Consider the following 16,879-nt stretch of genomic DNA (forward strand, 5'->3'; position numbering starts at 1 on the left):
TGTGTGGTCAACATATTTGAAGGCGTGTACTATAAAATAACAAATGTTCTGTCATTTGTAGATCATGTTCGAACATTTTGTCGCTCAGCTAGCAAACATAACTCATACGTAATGTTGGATTGTCCCTTCGCGTGGGTGCTCGCTCATTCGCGGATTTGTATAAATTAATAATTTTTTAATTATTACGAAAACTGGTACAACACTTTCCGATTCAATATAACGCGCTCTATTTGCCTACGAGCAATAATACAATTACATGTGTATATCATAGAAAAAAGTTTTATGTTATTGACAGATAAATGATATTTTATATTTGCAATTATCGATAACTTAGAAAAAATTAGAAATTTAGAAAAACTTAGAAAAAGCATTTTCTATTTCAGTAATATTCTATTTCAATAACCCAGTAAACATCGAAAGTGTTAAAAGATATCTTGAAAAATATCTTTTCAGCTTTTTTCACCAAATTTCAAGATATTCTAAAAGATATCTAAAAGATATCTAAAAGATTTCATTGATATCTTCGTAGATTCTCGAAAAGATATTTATAGATATCTAAAAGTTATCTTAAAAATATCTTTAAAATTTTCTCAAGAAATTTTAAATATGGACATCCTGAAGACATTTTAAAGTAATCCTAAGAAAGTTCAAAAGATATCCTGATATTGTATGTGTGAAAGACATCATGAAAAGATATAAAGATATTCCGAGATCACAATAAAGCGCTTATTTACAAGTCCAGAAATCTGAACATGTTTTAAAACAAAAAGAAGTAGGATATCCCGTTTCCAGGATATCTCGCTAAGATATTCTAAGAGCGTTCTGAGAACATCCATGTGTTATTAGAATGTCTATGTAATTTATTAGGAATTCTAAGGAGTAGTGCATGCGCAATACACGATGCCGATTTCAGCTAGCATTGCATAGCCTCTCCTACTCAATTCCTATCCTCATCTCCACGAAGTATAACAGAAGGCTACACGGATGAACCCCGGAGAATCAGAGCAATTCTGCTGGAGATTGGGCAATCAATCCCAATGGAAGGCAGGATCTGGACTGACAAGGAAGGGAGAATTGGTCCTCTGAAAGGGAGGTTAGGCTATGGACTAACAACCCATTTTCGAAAAACTTATTGTTACAAACCCTCTAAAGAAGTCTCGGAAAGAATGGATACACAAGTAACGACTTAGGCGATGGAACGGCATAATAAATAATTATTTTATAAAAGTTAAGCTTAGTTGCTGCTGTGTATTATCATCTGCAAGAAAGATACTTCGATATTACCTCGATCGAAGTTATATTCTCCAAACATAATGCAGCGACAGCTTCCTTGCGTTTTTTAAATTCCTCTTCGGATATGGTAATTATACTAGACAGACCTAAAGGCAGACCAAGGAAGAAATGGAAGGATGGCGTCGCGGAGGGTGCGAGGAAGACAGGAATTGGTAACTGGAAGAGAGTGACGAGAGATGAGTGAAGGCGCAAGTTGGAGAAGACCCAAGCCCGATTTTTCTCTCTCTCCGATGGCTGTAGAGCCATTGGAGAGAGAGAGAGAGAGAGAGAGAGAGAGAGAGAGAGAGAGAGAGAGAGAGAGAGAGAGAGAGAGATGTAACTTATTATATAAATAATCAATTCTTTTGAAAGTAAGAACTTTTTAAGTAAGAAAAATTATAAATTATATAAATATTCTATTAAAATGTCAATATATATATATATATATATATATATATATATATATATAAAAATATATAAAACGTTGACATTTTTAATAGAATATTCATACAATTTATAGTTATAAAGTAAATATTATAAAATAGTTATTAAAATAAATGATATATAATTATATACATATATAATTACTTTATTTATCTTTTTTTATGGAATTGCTAACTTACTACATATGTAACATTAATATTTATATTTAATATACTTGCCAATATATATAAAAAAATTATTTTTATATATATATGTGTATGTTATATACATGCGCGCGCGCGCGCGCGCGCGCGTGTGTGTGTGTGTGTGTGTGTGTGTGTGTGTGTGTGTGTTAAATTAAAATTTAAAATGTAAAATATAAATTTAATATATTGAAATTTAAAAAAAAGTCTGAAATTATTAATAATAATAAAAACTTTATATAAGTCAGAAGGGCCCAACATATATAACCCTCTTAGTACGAGTATGCTATAAAATTTTTGCAGAAGGGATGATGCGTAGAAGGAAAATTCTAGCTACCTGCGCGTTTTATAAGAAATGTGGAAATCCCTGTAACAGAGTAGCATCGTGTGAAAAATCCAAATTTTGTTTCTGTAATAAAATATTTAGCATAAGTATTCGTAATTACTTCGTGTAATAAGAATAATAATATTAATGATAAAAGTAAAAAAAAAGCTATTTTTAATGTCGTTCTATGTGTATATCCAGAGAAAACAAAAAAGAATACTCTAAAAATCTGCAATGTGTAAAGCATCTATAGATTAATGGTTATGTTAAATGATTGACAAAATTTTTGAATATTGCGTGTTATTATATACTGTCTTAAAAAAACCCCCCAAAGATATAAATGTTTAACACTATTTATATAATATATAATACGAAAACTTTTTTTTCTTAAAAGAAAAAAAAGATCTTGTGCACAAGTTCACAAACTAAATACATTTATATATATTTTTTAATTATATATAATATTTAATATGCAAAACGTTTCTTAATATATAATATCAACTTCAGCAGCAGATAGAGGATTAATACTAAAACAAAAACTTGAATATGTTTATATGAAAAAAATTCATACAAACATATGTTCTATTCGACCTATTGTTTCAGAGTTATAATCATTTTTATGTTCCAGCAATGTGTAATTATTTTCATAGGAGGTAAAAAAATGACCACTTTCGCTTTGTATTTGTAAACAATTTTTGATATTTCCTGGATATTTGATTTGTTAATTTTATACATTTTTTCACATTCTATTCATCAAATTTAGTTCAGTTAGATTGTTCTCTTGCTAAGAGCACTTAATTCATTAATTGGCTATGCCTTACAAATAATAATGAATAAATATTCAAATCAGGAAATGGCAGATATGCATTTAATAGACTTTTATGGACTTAATGTAATTTAACCGAAGCAAGGCGCCTATACGTAAATTGTTTTCCAAAACCATATCAGGTAAGAGAAAACATTTCAAAGATTATATGAACATTTATAAAATAGAGATTCATTTAAGAGGTGAGTGTCAAATAAAAGTAAACCAGTTAATAGTAGAATTGTTAATCTTGAAGAACGAATTTTACATATCTCTGCATGGCAAAAGATATATGTATATATATATATATATATATATATATATATATATATATATGTGTGTACAGTAATGGACAGAATAACAACATGCAACACTTTAATTTGTGATGGGTTTCCGAATGTATTAAATATCCAATAAGAAAATTGGTTTTATGGAGATAACTATGAGAGGAATCCTTTAATTAGATATTTGTTGTTACATTCCAAAACTTATAAAAAATAAAAATGTTGCAACTTATTCCGCCCATCACTATACATATATAAATAAAATATATAAAAAATACATGTATATACCTATTTAGCAACAATATGTTTATTATAAATAAACGTTATTTTTTTAATTAATATAATTTTTCACAGATCTCGAAACTTTCAGAGTACGTGAACGAAATAATGAGCTTAGATCATAATTATGAGACAGAGCAAAATGATTTAGCTGCAGCAATGGTTAATATTTGCAAAGATATAACTTGCAAAACTCAAGATCATATAACATGCCAGTCAATATATAAATTGCATCATTATGGGTATTGCATAAAAAATAAAATTATATTATTATTTTTACACATATTCGTGCACATTTTAATGCACATTTTAATTTATGTAACCTCTTGAAACGCCATGTTTTCTTTTATTTTTAGTTTCTATACTTCACATTGCATACAAGCTTTAATGTATACAAACGATAATTTGGAAGATGCTGCAGAATTATTATTTTATAAATATTATGGCATTGAACATATTCCGAGGTATAAAAATTTCGAAATTTTGGACGTTCTTGAATTATCAAAAATGCGAAATGTAGAAAAGGAGTCACTTGAATTATTGTGTGGTAATGCATTTTCTGAAAAAATACCAAATCATGTTTGGAGATTGCAGTTGCAGCTAAAATATTTAACGAATAAAAATATTGCTCAAGAAATATGTCGAAATACTTTTAAAAGACCAATGAATAAATTTAAAGACACATGTAAGATTCTAAATCACATGCCAAACAATATATCGAGTAATCGTTCTTCAGTTTTAGAAGATTCAATATTTACTCTAGAAATAAGATTTCCTAAAGGTATAACTTATAATTAAGAACGTTTTATATATATATATATATATATATATATATATATATATATATATAATATATACGTTAATCACAATATTAAAACTATTTTAATTATTTTTCATTTTTTTATTTTAATTATAGGATGTAAATATCCATATGAACCTCCATTTATTTATTTTTATCAAAACAATGGGTCATTTCCACATATAAAATGTCTAAGGATAGCTAGAAGATTGTACAACGAAGCGTTACATTCTCCAGAAGGTTTCCCATCTATATATCTTCTAATGTCGCTATTGCAAAATGAAAATGAGATAAAAACTTATTTAGAAAAAAATAAAGAATCATTTTTACATCCGTGTCATTTGCTTGTGAGGGAACAGGAAGAGGAAAAAAGACATATAGACAATAATTGTGAACTTGAGCCAATAAATAAAATTAAACAAGAAAATATCGAAGAGAATATCAATCATCGTCATTTAGAATCATTATGCATAAAAAACCAAGAGCAGAAAGAAAAAAATGCGGTAAGCAATAGTTATCAGTTTGAGTCAATGTGCACAAAAAAACAAGAAGAAGCAGAAGAAAATATAGGCAATAGCTATCAGGAGTCATCACTGGCAACAAAAGAAGAGGACACGATTAATTATTATCAGATGGGACCATTTTATATAAAGGAATGTAAAAGGGAAAAGAAGAATATAACCAATGATTGTCAATTGGAAATACATGCAAGCAGAAAAGAGAAAAATGAAGAAAATACAGATAATTTTTATCCATTTGAATCATTACGTGCAAAGAAACAAGAAAAAGAAGAAGTAAATGTGGTCAATTGTCATTTGAAATCATTATTAGCAATACAATACAAAGACAGGATTGATTACTATCAATTAGAACCATTATACGAAAATGAATGTAAAATAGAAATGGAAAATATGATAAATGATTACCAGCTATTATTTCTAAGAGAACAAGAAAAGGAAAGTGAAAATGCAGTCAATTGTTATCAGTCAAAACCATTATATGAAATGGAGAAAAAAGAAAATGAAAACAATATGATCAATCTTTACCAATCAAAATTATATGCAAGAGGACGAGAAAGGGAGGAAGAGAATATAATCAATTGTTTCCTCTGGAAACCATTATGTGAAGGAAGACAAGAAAAGACAGAAGAAAATATGTTCAATTGTTATCTGTCGGAGCCATTAAACGAAATAGGACGAGAAAGGGAAGAAGAGAATATATCTGGTTATTATTCGTTGGAACTATTAGAGACAGCTATTCAATACATAAGAGAACAAGAAACAGTAAACATAATTAATTTTGAGTCAAAACCATTAGACGTAGAAGAACGAGAGAGAGTTGAAGAAACTATGATTAATCAATATAATCAGTCATTTTCTAGCGTCATGAAAAACGAAGTCAATATGATTGAATTTACCGAATATTTTACTGAAGAAAACGATGTGATAGTCCAAGAATTTATAAATAAACGAAAAAAGCCTAAATATATGAAAATATCTCAGGAACGAAGTAAATTGCCAATTTGGTCCATGAGAAATGAAATCTTGAAAATTATACTTGAGAATCAAGTTACTATTATTTGTGGTGAAACTGGGTGTGGAAAAAGCACTCAGGTTGCAATATTTCACGATCAATTGTATAAACAATAAGACTAACAAAGATATAACTAACAAAATAGTAAAAATAATTTTAATAAAAATGTTACAGGTACCACAATTTATTCTAGATGATTGGATTGAACGAGCGATATTAGAAGATATTAAAGCTAATTCACATGTTAATATAATATGCACTCAACCTCGTAAAATAAGTGCTACAGGACTTGCGGATCGAGTAGCAGCTGAGAGAATTGAGAAAGTAGGAGAAACAGCCGGATACCACATACGTTTAGAGAGAAGAATGTCAAATAAAACACGACTGACATATTGCACCATTGGTATACTATTGCAAAAATTAATGGGGAATCCCAATCTATTAGGTGTGACTCACGTTGTAGTCGATGAAGTGCACGAAAGAAGTGCTGACAGGTAAAATAATCTTACTTCTATTTTTGAGTATTTTTTCTTACATTTTTTTTTTCTTTTTTTTTTTTTTTATAGCGATTTCCTACTGATGCTTTTGAAGGATTTGTTGCCGAGAAGGCCGTTTTTGAAAGTAATATTGATGAGCGCGACACTTAATGCCGAGATATTTTCTTCATATTTCGGAGGTGTACCAATTATAAATATTCCAGGAAAACTTTTTTCAGTGGAACAGCTTTTCCTTGAAGATATACTCGAGAAAACGGGATACGTTCTCGAAGAAAATTCTAAATTTATTCGTCGAGAAAAAAGAAACATAGAAATTTCTATAGATGACTCAGATATTCAAAGAGCGATCTCATCCCTAGATTTTGCTAAGGAATCTGACGAAGACGAGGATTTGACAATAGAGCAACTCATTAATAGATATCCTGATTATTCTAATCTAACGTATAAAAATTTATTTCTTATGAATCATAATGATATTAATTATGAGCTGATAGAAACGATTGTAGAATGGATTATTAATGGAAAACATGACTATCCAAAAACCGGCTCTATTTTAGTATGTATACTTTTGACATTTTGCCTACTTTGTTCTTATATACAGCATGCCGGAAAAGTTATTATTATAGTATCATGAAATATGTAATAATACATGTTATATTTTTTATAATATTTTAGATATTTTTACCAGGTATGACGGAGATAATTACGTTAATAGATCTGCTGGACGAGACTCTGTCACCAAAGAAAAATAAAATTGTAATATATCCATTACATTCGAGCATTTCAACGGAGGAACAGAATCGCGTGTTTCAGCAAACCAAAGACGGCGTCCGAAAAATTATAATCAGTACAAATTTGGCCGAGACATCTATCACCATAAATGATTGCGTATTTGTGATCGATTCAGGAAAAATGAAGGAAAACAGATTTAATTCAGATAAGAACATGGAATGTTTACAGAGCTGTTGGGTGTCGAAAGCGAATGTTTTGCAAAGGAAAGGTCGTGCTGGTCGAGTGATGCCTGGGGTCTGCATTCACTTGTACACTTCAAACAGGTGAATCCTTATCTATAATTCTTGTCTAATACAATATAATATTAGCATAAATGATAATATGTGACATATATATATATATATATATATATATATATATATATATATATAATTTTGTAGATTCGAATATTTCGCCGCAGAACAAACACCGGAAATATTAAGAATCTCTTTGGAATCGCTACTTCTACGTATTCAACTTATGCACGATGGCAGAAAAGTAGATCTACATAGCATATTGAGTAAAAAATTTTTTCCGTGTTTCTGTACATTCTGTATATATCTCTCTACTTATTTTAAATGTAATGATTCTCTTCTTAATCCTCTTCAACAGGTCGAGTGCTGGACCCACCGAAGCCCAAGGAGATTACAAACGCGATCACACGTTTACAGGATGCCGGTGCATTTAATTCGGATTGCGTGTTGACACCTCTTGGTCATCATTTAGCCAAGTTACCTGTAACTGTAGGAATCGGAAAATTGATACTGTACGGTGCGATCTTTAACTGCTTGGACTCGGTGCTTACTATCGCCGCATGTCTGTCGTACAGAAACCCATTTTACGTGCCATTTGAATTGAGAGAGAGAGTCCGCAATCCCAAGTTCAAATTCTTGCAAGCTAACTCGGATCACCTGACAATCCTCAAAGCTTACACGGTAAACGATTATAAAATCATTTCTGATGATTAGTTTAACAACATATTTAATCTTAATTATAAAACTTATCTTTACAGGAGTGGCAAGCCGCGTGTCGTCGTGGTAAAAACTTTGGTAGAACATTTGCCAAGCAAAATTTCTTGTCTATATATACGTTAAATACTCTAGCGGACTTGAAATACCAATTTTTAGAGTTGCTAGTGTCAATTGGTTTCGTGTCTGGAAATTTGTATGGTCGAAGGTCCAACATGGTCGATAATATTTTAACCATCACCGGACCCGAACTGAATATGAACAATCAGAATTATAAGCTCCTGCAGGGTCTCATTTGCGCAGCTCTGTATCCTAATATTGTAAAACTTGACAAACATCCCAATCAACTTAACGCGCAACACTTGGCACTTCAAACGAGAAACAATATTTTAGTCAAAATCCATCCGACATCCGCGGTTTCTCAAACCCACTTTTTCTCGAGCCCATATTTGGCGTATCAGCAGAAGCTCAAAACCAAAGAGATCTTTATTCTAGAAGTATCCATGATTCCAATCTTGCCTTTGATAATATTCTCCAGTTATGAATTAAACATAGAACATCGTGATGGAAAATTTACAGTTTCTCTAGACAATGGCTGGGTTACACTTGAAGTGAATTCATTCTACGTAAGATTAAAGTTATAATAAAAAGTAGACTTTTACCGTATGTCACTTTAATAATATATTCTTCCAGGCGGGAGAGTTTCTACAAGACATGAGAATGGACTTAGGAATATTGTTAACACAGAAGATGCAGAATCCTCTGCTGAATCTTTTAAGCTGTCCAAGAAGCAAAAAAATTATAGACAGAATCATAAATGTAGTGACAAATGAGTAACAGACGAATATTGAAATAATCTATTAAAAACTTAGTAAAAAACTTTTTTTATAAACTTTTAATACTTTAAGGAAGATTTGTATATACGTATACACACACACACACACACACACACACACACACACACACACACACACACACACACAGGATCTTTTAAAAGTATAGAAACGGTCGAATACCTCGAAAACAAAGCATTTTTGAGAAAAATGCTTCACACAAAAGTTGCAGGATTTAAAAAGATCTATTTACTGATTTTATCAGTTTGACTTTGAATGGCGTTGCCAAGATCATATAGAGATCAACTTTGTTTTTTTAAATAGGGATCCCCATTTTTTATTACATATTCTTGTAGTCTACCTCGAGAGCTTTTCAAAACAGTATTTTTTTTTTTAATAAGTATTTTCTAAGATATAAGGCTTGAATTTGTTTGAATGCACCAAATAAATATTTTGTCATTTGTAAATCACATTCAATACAACAATCACATCTTGTTGCGCATCTAGCAATTATAAACATGTGTAATGTTAGATCGTTCTTTCGCGCAAGTGTTATTATTTACGCTTATTTATTAATTTGTATAATCCTTTCATTGTTGAAAATCATAAGAGATGGTGCAGGACTTTTCGATTCAATACAACTAAAGCCACGTCCGTAATACGTAGTGACAACGGCTTAACTCTACTTATCTACGAAACGTAATACGATTGTATATGTATATATCATAGAAAAACAATTTAATATTCATAGCTGTTATCGACAGATAGATAAGACATATTTTATATTTTATATTTGTCAATAGTTCAGGAAAAATAACATCTTCTACCTCAATAATATTCTAGTAAACATCGAAAATGTAAAAAAATATGTTAAAGATATCTTTTTAAAGACATCTTCGAGATATTTCTAAAAGATATTTAAATATTATATAAAGGTATCTAATAATATTTTATTGAAGATATCTTCGTAATATTTCTAAAAGATATCTATTGATATCTGAAAGATATCTTAAAAATATCTTTCAAAAATTTGTAATTAACATATTAAAAATATTTGAATTCTTTTAAAAGATGTTTTAAAAGATATTTCTAAAATATCTATTATACATGTTACAAATATCTCAAAATATATTCTCAAAATATATGTAATAAATATATAAGTACTTAAATAGCAAATAGTCTAAGTTACTTATTGCAGTGACTTTTTAAATTAATAAATTTAACATTATCATGTTATATGTTAATATTTATTTTTGATATTTTTATTTACCGTATCTTTTAAATATCTTTATAAAAATATCACATAAGATATCTTTTGTCTATCTGAGATAAATATCGCATTATGCAATGAGGCATTTCATATCCAAATACTGCATTTGAATTACAAATATATCGCACAATGTAATATATAAATATATGGTACAAAGCGCGAGCATATTATATATAGAATATTGTAATAAAAAAAAATATATATATATACATACTTATATATTATTTTTTATTTGTGACAATTTTAATTGCAAATTTTTCAAAACTTCTGATCTCATACAGTACAAATCTTGCAGTTATATTGCAGCAATATTATTGTAGTATTGTAACATTGTAGCAAAGTTATTGCGATATAATTGTAAAATTTATGCTATATAGGATGTCATAAAATAATTTGAAAATTAAATATTACATCCGCTCGTATGTATTGATATAAAGAAATACGTGTAGCGATCTTGTTTATTGTTTATTCAATCAAGAATTGTTTCTTGTATTTATCCAAACTTAGATTTATTTAATATTCGGAGAAATTACTATTAAATTATTATTCGGAGAAATATAATCATGAATTTTATATTACGCAACATTTCATACAATTATACAAGAACACGTTCTTCTTTAACTACTATTTATTTAAACAATCAATAACGATGATATTATATCGTTGTTATAGAAAAAGAGAAAAGCAACACGCAAAATACATTTGACATTTAAATTAAAATTCGCGCGACAAATTGTATAAGCATATCGACATATATATCGAATAATCGATTAAGATCGAATACAACGACCATACGAAATAAAACTATATACTCATACTTTACATACGTACTAGTGATTATCAAATTACTTTTAATCAAATATTAATTAGTAATATCGTCGTAAACTGATCTATTTCATCGTTCGATGTTAGTACCTTTAAAAAGTAATTATTTGTAAATTATTAGTTCTTTCTTTATATTAATAAGCAACACATTTCTTTATACTAATAAGCAACATTTCATGCTGAGATATCTGTTTGATTGAACATTAATATTTTGTATTTCCAAAAAACAAAAGCAAACACAGCGAACAGAATCGGAGATTTGAATCCAACGCGCTTGTCCGACCATAGTCATGTGATCGTTGTTAGTTTGTTATTTCCGGACCAGATAGCGCTGAGATAGCGGCTGAGAGACTCGGCCGTTTTCTTCCTTTTTTCTTCGAAAGGGATTCGTGCCGCTACGCTGCCATCTTTGTCGTCTCGTGCGTTGTTCAGCGGCGTGTTCAGCCTCCGGCTGAAATTTTCGATTTTTCATCGCGTTTTCTGCGTGCATCTTACGTCACGGTCACGATCAGTTGCGTGTAAACTTCATGATGAGTACCGACAGTATCGAAAAACTGTACAAAAATTTCGGCATCCTCGCTGACGCCAAGGATAAATTAGTACAGGTAAGAGCGGCGTGTTGGTTATACCGAACGATTAAAATTCAATTAAAAATTTCAACCGAGATTTCGTTCTGCTGACTCTTCCAAACCAACGTGGTTTCACCGCAACGATACTCATGCAAACTATTCTTGCTATTGGTGCATTTCGATACATAATACGTTCATCTCGCGCGTACGTATGAACGCCATGCGACATGATCGAATAGCCTTTTTTTTTTCTTTATTTATATTTCGTTCATCTCTTCACTGTAAAGGGTTTGATATTATAGTGGCTTGCCGAAAATATTTATTTTGTACGAAGAGCCATTATAATCATGTTTATTGAAAATCTTTACAATACATGTTACATTAATTGTTGAATTACTAAACCGAAATTGTTTATTGATTGATTTTTGATGATTCATACAAATTAAAAAATAATCTGGAATGTTAATTTGATTGGTTTTGTAAAATGAATAATAATGTAAATCTTTAGAAAACACTTATGAAACAAATATGACTTCTAATATGGATAACTTACTCCTAAATTTATTGATTCGTGATTTGGAGTTCACTTTAAGACTAAGTAATAAAGATAGAATTACATGATAGTGTGCTAGGAGAACGCAGCATATATATATATATATATATATATATATATATATATATATATAGAGAGAGAGAGAGAGAGAGAGAGAGAGATGCTGCATTCCTGGAACACACTATCATGTAATTCTATCTTTATTATTCTCTAGGTATAAGTCAAGGATAGAATGATGCGTTAGTGCTGATAGCATCTTCTATGAATGTAATCATCAAAACATGTTTATTTAATAACACCATTTTTTATTCATTGCACTGTCTATTAAATTTTGTCTTTTTTTTTAATTTTTCAATGATTTTGTAATACAAATCTATCAGAGAAATCTTATTGTATCTATGAATTATTTTTTGAATACTATTATAGCATGAGAAGGAATACCTGGAAATTCTAACAGCAGTTAAAGGCTCGCCTAAGGAAAAACGACTAGCCTCACAATTCATAGCAAGGTTCTTCAAGCATTTTCCAAAATTAGCAGATCAGGCTATAGATGCTCACTTAGATTTATGCGAAGATGAAGATATGGCTGTAAATATTCAAATATTGCTTTATTTTTCTTTAAAAGTGTTTTAAAGAAAATACAAAATAATAATTTACGTATGTATAAAATTACATAAATATACAATTATTTCTATTTATTTACAGATACGTAAACAAGCTATTAAAGATTTACCAGCACTTTGTAAAGATAATAAGGAACATACAGCAAGAATTGCAGATATCTTAGCACAGTTACTGCAAGCTGAGGACTCATCGGAACTTGCAGTTGTACATAACAGTATTATGTCTCTTATGAAAAGTGATCCCAAAGGTATTTGATAAATTATAATAATAATAAATATCGTTCAATTTGATTTAAATTTGGCATTTGTATAGCTATGATTATATTATTGTTAAATTAAAATAATTTTATATTTACAGGTACTTTAAGCGGATTTTTTAGCCAAATTATTAATGGCGACGATGGAACGAGAGAACGTTGTATAAAATTTTTAGCTACCAAGCTTAAAGCAATAGGACATGACATTATCACAAAGGAACCGGAAGATTTGTTAATTTCAGAATGTAAAAAAGTGTTGCAGGTAATTTTCTAAAAAAATGAAAAAGAAATTAAAAAAATTATAATTTCTAAATTATAATATATATGTATATATATTTTTTTGTTTAATCTTGAATATTTCTTGAATTCTTGAATATTTTGTATTTTTCTTTTGTAGGATGTGACTGCTGACGAATTCCATAGTATTATGGAAATCCTTGCATGGACTAGATTAGGATCCACCGTCTCTGGTCAACAAGAATTAGTTGATATCACAATAGAACAGGCTGAATTATCTATACCTTTTAAACACACGAACATCGAACAATGGAATAGATTGGTTCAATGTGTTAAACATGCTCTTCCATTCTTCAGTGTATGTATTTATGTCTTCGATATTTTAAATGCAATTTAATATTTTCTGTATGAATGCTTTGCACATATCTTTTATGATTATATTTATTTAAATGTTTCTATCCTTTTTTAGTCACAGATAGATTCATCAAAATTTGTTTCATATATTTGCATGCAAGTTCTACCGCATCTTTCTTTGATGACTTCTCCTGATGGTAGAGATATTCAATTGGAACTGTTAAAATTACTTGCTGAATTAACAGTGTTTAGCGGAACTATTGAAAAACCCGAAGATAAAGTTCAACAGCTTTATAACACTCTTATTGTAAGTATGTCATTGTCATATTTTAATAATAATTCATTTTTGCATCGTTATCTAACGTTCGTACTATTGATTAAAATTATTGCTTGTTACTTTTATTCATTCTTAATTTTATATACATTTCAGACCTACATGCCGCTTCCTCCAGCTACAGAAATTACGGATGTACCAAAGTTACAATTTAGTCACGTGGAATGTTTAATGTATGCTTTTCATAAACTATGTAAACAGACTCCCGAATTTCTGATAAAGGATCAGGAACAGCTTAAAGAATTTCGATTGAGGTTACAATATTTTGCGAGGGGCATTCAGGGTTACATCAAGAAATTACGTGAAGCTATTAGCGGAAAGACAGAAGAAGAATTGAAATCCGAGGAAAATCAGTTAAAAGTTGTGGCACTAAAGACAACTAATAATATCAATACTTTAATTAAAGATCTTTTTCATTCACCTCCTAGTTTTAAAAGCATCATACATCTCTCATGGAAAACACCTTGTAATGACAAAAAGGTAATTGTTTTTGTTACAAGTTCCAGATTCATTACAAATTTATCTGCAATTTATATTTGCAAGTACTCTTTGATTTACAATACTTTAATTCAAATTTTACATCTGTTTAGAGTGAGAAAAATTCTGCTCAGAAACGACACACACCAATTACATTTGGGAACGATAACAGTCCAAGTAAACGTAGTAAGGAAGATAAAAACAACAAAAGAGAAATATATACACCTCCTAGTGGCAAATACAGTTCAAACATATCGAATTATGGTGAGTAAGCAAACATGTTAAAAATTGAAAAAGATTAATTTGATTTTATAATTATCATTTGTTAACTTTACTGTATTTTTAGGCCGCGGTAGATTTAAGGGTAACAGACCTCGAGGAAGAGGTGGATTCAGATCAGGAAGAGGTCGTGGTTCATGGCGAAAAAATTTTTATTAATTATAGAATTCATTGAAATTGAAAGCAACTAAAATTGAGATAACGGTATAAACGTTTATCTTCTAATACCAACAAAATGCTTTCAAAGAAGTCACAAAATCTCATTTTGTGTTAGCCTTTTTTTGGCCATGTAGGATTTTGCGAGTTTGAAAGCTTTGATAATTTCTCAGATATGCAACAGAAAATTGATAATTTTTTCACACGTTTATTAATATCTAATAATGTCAAAAATGATGACGGGAAGGAGAGTTGGATAAAATGCGATTGTATCATTATACAAACACTTGATTAATTCTTATAATATGAATTATATGTAATGAAAGTCCAAACTATATTTCAAACATAAAGTCACATAAAAACATAAATATATGATATAAAATAATAGAAGGGCAAATGAGAATCAGCGCTGTTTGCAGTGCGCAATTTAAATTTCTTATTACAAATTGAAAAATATGACATACGTTTCGACTCTAGTTTGAGTCATCCTCAGTGTATAGAAAATGAAAATTAAATATAAAAATATAAATTAAAATGCCGTGTTCATCCGACGTGCTCACTAACGTTGATTTCGTTAACGAATTATCATCATCATCCTTAAAGAGATAGAGCAGTCTTTAAGGATTGTCAATTATCGGATGGACACGGCTTACACATACCGAATAAAGCACGCGCAGGAGCGTGCAGCACGTTCATACCGAGCAGCACACCAACAACGCGTCCGCGTACTTCGAGCTCAAGGCAGCGACTGATAAATATATGATACAAACATTTACAACGCACCTGAATATATTCAAAAGAACAAGAAAACACTAATTACTGATTAATAATTAATGGATTTCACGAAGATTTGGAATATTGGATCGATATATGAAAAAAAGGAAGAAAGAAGATATTTCGACATGAAAATTTGTCAAGATATTTAAGAAAATTGAAGAAAGCCTGAAGGGAGATATATGATGTGAATGAATGAAAATATCGTTGATACCAAATTGAAACCATATGATAAAATCAAGAAACAACGTTACATCGACAGTTATACAAGCATGGAAATGGGAGCAGTTCCTTTCTTATCGAAAGAAAATTTCAAAATTACAATAATCTCTCTTGTATCCATTCCTAAATTAGTCTCCTTCCTTCCTCTTTCCAAATCTACATATTTATTTATATTTGTTAATATTTATCTGTTGACAGGATAGGATGATATGGAGATTTCGAAACTAGCCACACATAAAAGCAGCTCGATCGAAGAAACCAGATACAAATAATTTTCATTAATAGAAAATATATATAATTTGAAAATTTATTTCAATTTCCATAAATATAGTTATATAATTTAAAAATTATGTAATTTCTAAGATATGTTTTGATATTTTGTATATTTTTAACTTACTTCATGAAAAAGAATGATTTCACAAATCTGTGTTTCTTCGATAAATAAGACGAAGTGAAGCAGCAATTGGAGCAATTATTACATTGTTTTTCTTTTGCAGGAAGTGCATACTAGTGAGAAAGGCCTGAAAACTGAAAGAGCTGGGCTGCAACAACAATATATAGTTTATATATATTTTTTATTACAGAATCCGTTTTCAAAGATGGATGGAGAAGCAGCTATTTGGAGAGATTAATTAATATTTTCTTTTCAGGAACTTTGTGGTGCATATTATTATGTTTATTATCATATTATCATATATGTATATCTCCTTCATGTGATTGCTGTTTGTGAGGTAAGTTTAAAAAGTATTCTTCCATCTTTCCTTTCCCTGTATCCATCATTATTATGTAGAAACATTTTGTGTTGTCTACAAAAATTCGTGAATGTTTCTAATTATTTCAATAAATAATATTATTTAATACCATGTGGTGTTTTTTTACCCAATAAATGTAAGAAAATGATAAAAGAGCTAATTTTAGATCAATTTTAAGAATAATTCTAAAACAAGCAGGTAAATT

The 16,879-nt window shown here is 29.7% G+C and overlaps 3 protein-coding genes across 10 annotated transcripts in view; 2 read left to right on the plus strand and 1 right to left on the minus strand.

The window, feature by feature from the left end:
* mRpL41 (mitochondrial ribosomal protein L41) overlaps positions 1 to 16,879 on the minus strand; it is a 58,261-nt gene that overhangs the window by 11,509 nt on the left and 29,873 nt on the right. Inside the window, exon 1 of one of the 2 annotated variants that reach the window (XM_089076808.1) lies at positions 1,285 to 1,303. The exons of the other annotated variant lie outside the window; for it this stretch is intronic. The gene's annotated coding sequence lies outside the window, so the exon portion shown is untranslated. Of the gene's footprint in view, positions 1 to 1,284; positions 1,304 to 16,879 lie in introns of those variants that run through there. 2 annotated transcript variants of the gene reach the window in all.
* On the plus strand, positions 2,069 to 10,678 carry LOC105430432 (putative ATP-dependent RNA helicase DHX57). Of its 7 annotated transcripts, XM_089076757.1 has the most exons (13): positions 2,069 to 2,309; positions 2,852 to 2,876; positions 3,074 to 3,171; positions 3,667 to 3,833; positions 3,948 to 4,372; positions 4,508 to 6,003; positions 6,098 to 6,417; positions 6,490 to 6,976; positions 7,096 to 7,475; positions 7,593 to 7,711; positions 7,804 to 8,126; positions 8,204 to 8,785; positions 8,853 to 10,678. In XM_089076757.1, exons 4-13 carry the CDS (start codon positions 3,700 to 3,702, stop codon positions 8,994 to 8,996), a joined length of 4,410 nt encoding a protein of 1,469 aa, XP_088932883.1. In that variant the 5' UTR covers positions 2,069 to 2,309; positions 2,852 to 2,876; positions 3,074 to 3,171; positions 3,667 to 3,699; the 3' UTR covers positions 8,997 to 10,678. The 7 variants fall into 7 exon arrangements, with proteins under 7 accessions (XP_088932883.1, XP_088932882.1, XP_088932884.1 ...); XM_089076756.1 differs by having other exon boundaries at positions 2,069 to 2,876; positions 3,683 to 3,833; XM_089076758.1 differs by lacking the exon at positions 2,852 to 2,876.
* On the plus strand, positions 11,454 to 16,785 carry cass (apoptosis inhibitor cassowary). Its single transcript, XM_011643999.2, has 9 exons — positions 11,454 to 11,692; positions 12,636 to 12,797; positions 12,915 to 13,080; positions 13,191 to 13,351; positions 13,487 to 13,684; positions 13,796 to 13,987; positions 14,111 to 14,494; positions 14,605 to 14,755; positions 14,838 to 16,785. Exons 1-9 carry the CDS (start codon positions 11,615 to 11,617, stop codon positions 14,927 to 14,929), a joined length of 1,584 nt encoding a protein of 527 aa, XP_011642301.2. The 5' UTR covers positions 11,454 to 11,614; the 3' UTR covers positions 14,930 to 16,785.

This window comes from Pogonomyrmex barbatus, unplaced genomic scaffold, assembly GCF_055798465.1.
Source record: "Pogonomyrmex barbatus isolate J1 unplaced genomic scaffold, ASM5579846v1 scaffold2, whole genome shotgun sequence".
Lineage (NCBI taxonomy): Eukaryota > Metazoa > Arthropoda > Insecta > Hymenoptera > Formicidae > Pogonomyrmex > Pogonomyrmex barbatus.